The sequence below is a fragment of the Atta cephalotes genome, assembly GCF_000143395.1.
Source record: "Atta cephalotes unplaced genomic scaffold scaffold00052, whole genome shotgun sequence".
Taxonomy (NCBI): Eukaryota; Metazoa; Arthropoda; class Insecta; order Hymenoptera; family Formicidae; genus Atta; species Atta cephalotes.
This window is the reverse complement of record NW_012130116.1, coordinates 952,758-956,592: the sequence shown is the minus strand read 5'-3', so window position 1 is coordinate 956,592 and position 3,835 is coordinate 952,758. Positions and strand designations below refer to the sequence as shown.

Here is a 3,835-nt window from a genome sequence, read left to right as displayed (position 1 = left end):
AAAATTGAATTATTTTAAAAGCATTAAAGATTTCAACCAATAGACATTTAATTTCTAGTAAATTTTAGATTTTGTTACAAATTTTGACTATATTAAATAAAAATCAAACAAAAATATAATAAAATCTGTTAACAATGTGATTACAGAAATCGAGTAAAATTTTCTAATCATTTAAATAATATATTCCATTCAAATATTTATGAAAGAATAAATTACTGTTTTCTGTTGCAATCTGCTGTTAGATTATCAATAGACCTTGCTGACAGAATGTAAATACAATTAATATTCTAATAAAATCTACTTGACAAACTATCAGTGTACCGTTAAAATAAAAAATCTAAAATTATTAAACATACTCTTGATCTTTATTCTATATAATGAAAAATCAAGTTATTCTTTTATTCCCTAAAAGCAAACTTACTTTTTAAATAATGAATCTCGTTCAATATATTGACTTCCGTGCTTGCAGATGACGGAACTCCCATTTTTAGAATTTCGGTGAAAAGGTCACATAAGACCTCGACGCCTTTTTTCTTTTGTTGAAATGAGATCCTTGTCCTTCAATTTCTTCTTTTTCTTTTCTGAATCTTTCAGATGTCTACACTTTCGAGTTCGAAAAGGCTTCCTGACTTTCCAAACTCTTCGAAAATATTTAAGTCATTCAAGGCTGTTAACAACGGACGCAAAGCAGCTGTTCTCGTGTTAAACTTGAGATTACACGTTAAAGTCGAAGGTTAGATTATGGTTGGTAGATTATGGTCTATCGACATATAGGCTGTGTTCCAAAATTCACTGCTAGTGCTGAAAATGTATAATACACATAACATAAACTATAGATTTTCAGCGCTGGCAATGAATTTTGGAACACAGCTAGAGATCCAATAATCAGGAAATCGATTCTGTATCTTGAAACGAGGTGAAAATTACAAAAATGAGCAAAAAACTAAATAGTTGACTAATAAAATTATCAGTATTCTAATAAATTCGTTCATTTTTGTAATTTTCACCTCGTTTCAAGATACAGAATCGATTCCCAGAGTTTGTCAGTTTGGAGAAAGCGGGCATAACTGATTGGTTCTCCACCTTTGTTCACTCGGTAATCTTCGGATAACTTCGTACATTGTCGGAAAATGAGTGCGAAGAAAAGAAAGAGAGAAAGCGGGGGTACATACTCTTGCATAAAAGGTGCCTTTTCATGCTAACGCTCGCTCATGTTCAGTGTTAAAATAAGTCACGTGATAGAAGTTGACGAATATCAAGTTAATTTTGATTAAGTGATCTATTTTAACGCTGAAAACAAGCATTGAGCATTAGCATAAAAAGACATCTTAATGCATAACACATGACGCATAAGAACCAATCAAAATCCTTTATTGGACTTCCTTTCCATGAAAGGACTCTGATTGGTTGATTTTTTTATGCTTCATGTTTTATGCATTATACAAAAGTGCTCCCCAGTTAAAGCTAATAGCACAGACTTTCATAACGTATAATACAATAGTATTGAGGGAATAATACATGAGGGAATTAACCAATCGAAATTCTTCTTTTCTGTGGAATGGGAGGAAAGGAAAGATTCTGATTAGTTGATTCGCTTATGCACTATGCGTTATGCATTATGCAAAAGTCTGTGCTGCGGTTTTTAAAAGTATCCTACAGCACAAACGTCGATATGTCGACTTTAAATTTATTTTTCTAATTCAGGCCTTTAAAGTCGATTTTGTATAAACGTCCTTCCAATATCGATTTTAGGACATCTAATGCGATTTACGTTCACAAAGCTTAAATGTGGAATCATTTCGTCCTTGTTGTTTAACTACAGTTAAACAAGGATGAATGCTGTTCATGAGTGTTGTGGACATTAATCGGATTACAGCCTAGAATGGTTGACTTAAAGTCGATTTATAGTCGTCTTTAAAATGGGACATTGTATGACTTAGAGACATCTAGAAGCTATATAATCGACTTTGTGCTTAGGGAACAGTTTTCATATGACGAATTCGATTGGAAGAACTAGTTTGCACTGGTATATATTAAAGCAGTTGTACGCTGATTTAATTTAAATATAAAAGTATAATGCAAATATTTCGAATTATAAAATACGTATTTTATCTAAAGCTGTATCACACTAGCGATTCGCGGCTGCGAATGCAATGGCGACTGCGACTTTTTTTCGATCAATCAGGAAGCAGCGATCTCGCGACTTTTTGGTCGTCCGTGCATTTTTCGAGTCGCAATCGCAGTCAGGGGTTCCGTAATAAAAAGAACAGAAAACAGAGAATAAGAATTTCAACCTATCAGAAACTATGTATTCCACAATAAATGATTTCTGATAGATTGAAATTCTTAGGGACTCCGCACAATAAAAGGAACAGGGAACAGAGAACATTTCAACCTATCAGAAACTGTGTATTCCACAATACACGATTTCCGATAGGTTGAAATTCTTATTCTTAGCCCCTCACAATCAATTATATGACGTCTGTGTTGTCACGTGACACAGCGCCGAGGCGCAAATGAGCAATAAGTAACAGGAGTGAGTAGGAGGTATGTATGAAGAAGAGGTAACATAAGGAGAAAGAGAGGTGATTAAGAAAGCTGTCAGAGTTGGTCAGAGTAAAGTTCTCAAAACTGTTAAAAGTAGAGCGAAAAATTCGATTGTTTGTTAATTCTGTTTTTGGTACGTGAGTTAATTTCTAATAAATTCTCTGTGAGACAAATTATACCAATGGACGACGTTGCGGATTCGCGAGGGCGAGAGGCGATGCTACCCGACAGTGGTATCAGCGGTAGTGTTGCGTGCTGTAATGTAAACATGACGTCGATAGATTCGGGAGTAGAAACCGGGAACGATTCGAATGACAGCTCGATTGTTCAGCAGGAAGGTCAACAACAGCAAGTCGTCGCTAGTCAGGTTATCAGTAACAGCGTAACAGCCGTCGACACTAATTCCATTGGAGAATTTCCCAATCTGGATATGTACGATTGGCCCGCTTTAATACATCCTCTGTTTGTTCCCGATGAGAGCAGACGAACCTCGCCTGAAGTCACTGTGATGTTACAAAAGAATAGGCTGCTTAAAATCAATGCCGAGGTATCTATCGTCGTTATTGCCATTAATAAAATTGAGAGTTATAGAAAGAAACTTATTTAGAAGATTCTTTGAATAAAAATACAAAGTAAAAATGAAAGATAACAAAAGCAGGCATTGTTTATCAAAACATTTTAAGTCAGTAACAATATAGATCTTTAATACAATTTTTTTTTGTGTAATTATTAACATCGTAATTATAAATTGTGAATTGAAAGAACAATATTGTGTTATTTCAGACCTTAGAAATAATACGGAATAAACACAAGATTAGCGAATTATCGACACCCTGTAAGTATCCTTTTACAAATTTTAATTTACGTATTTTGACTATTTTGCATTTTACTTTAAAGAGACCATTTTTTGCTGCATTATATTTTTAAATCTTTTAAAAAAGTTTTTATTTTAGAATTTAGACAAATATTAATTTATTCAAATAATTTCCTGGTGAGAGTACATGTTATATACAAAAATATAATAATTTTAATATTGCAGCTGATCTATACCGCCCTAAAATACGAGTACGTGTCCTTCGTACATGGCGTAAAAATACGAATACCCAAGCTGTAGCCTGGAATGATTGGCAAACCGAACGTATTCAACGAAGAATGCGATTGGCTGCTACGACGAATAATGTATCTTTGATGAAAAGACTTTTGGAATTTGGCGTATCACCTAACAATCATGACGATCATGGACGAACTCCTCTTCATATTTCAGCTTGCAGGTATAATTTATATATAT

The 3,835-nt window shown here is 33.9% G+C and overlaps 2 protein-coding genes across 2 annotated transcripts in view; one reads left to right on the top strand and one right to left on the bottom strand.

The window, feature by feature from the left end:
• Nucleotides 1–485, bottom strand: part of LOC105623089 — a 12,452-nt gene extending 11,967 nt beyond the window's left edge. Inside the window, exon 1 of the mRNA XM_012204490.1 lies at nucleotides 422–485. Coding sequence (XP_012059880.1) covers nucleotides 422–485 — 64 coding nt within the window. The remainder of the gene's footprint in view (nucleotides 1–421) is intronic.
• A 2,243-nt stretch (nucleotides 486–2,728) lies between these two features.
• The window catches only part of LOC105623088, a 4,512-nt gene continuing 3,405 nt past the window's right edge, over nucleotides 2,729–3,835 (top strand). Inside the window, exons 1-3 of the mRNA XM_012204489.1 lie at nucleotides 2,729–3,094; nucleotides 3,331–3,382; nucleotides 3,587–3,818. Coding sequence (XP_012059879.1) covers nucleotides 2,729–3,094; nucleotides 3,331–3,382; nucleotides 3,587–3,818 — 650 coding nt within the window. The remainder of the gene's footprint in view (nucleotides 3,095–3,330; nucleotides 3,383–3,586; nucleotides 3,819–3,835) is intronic.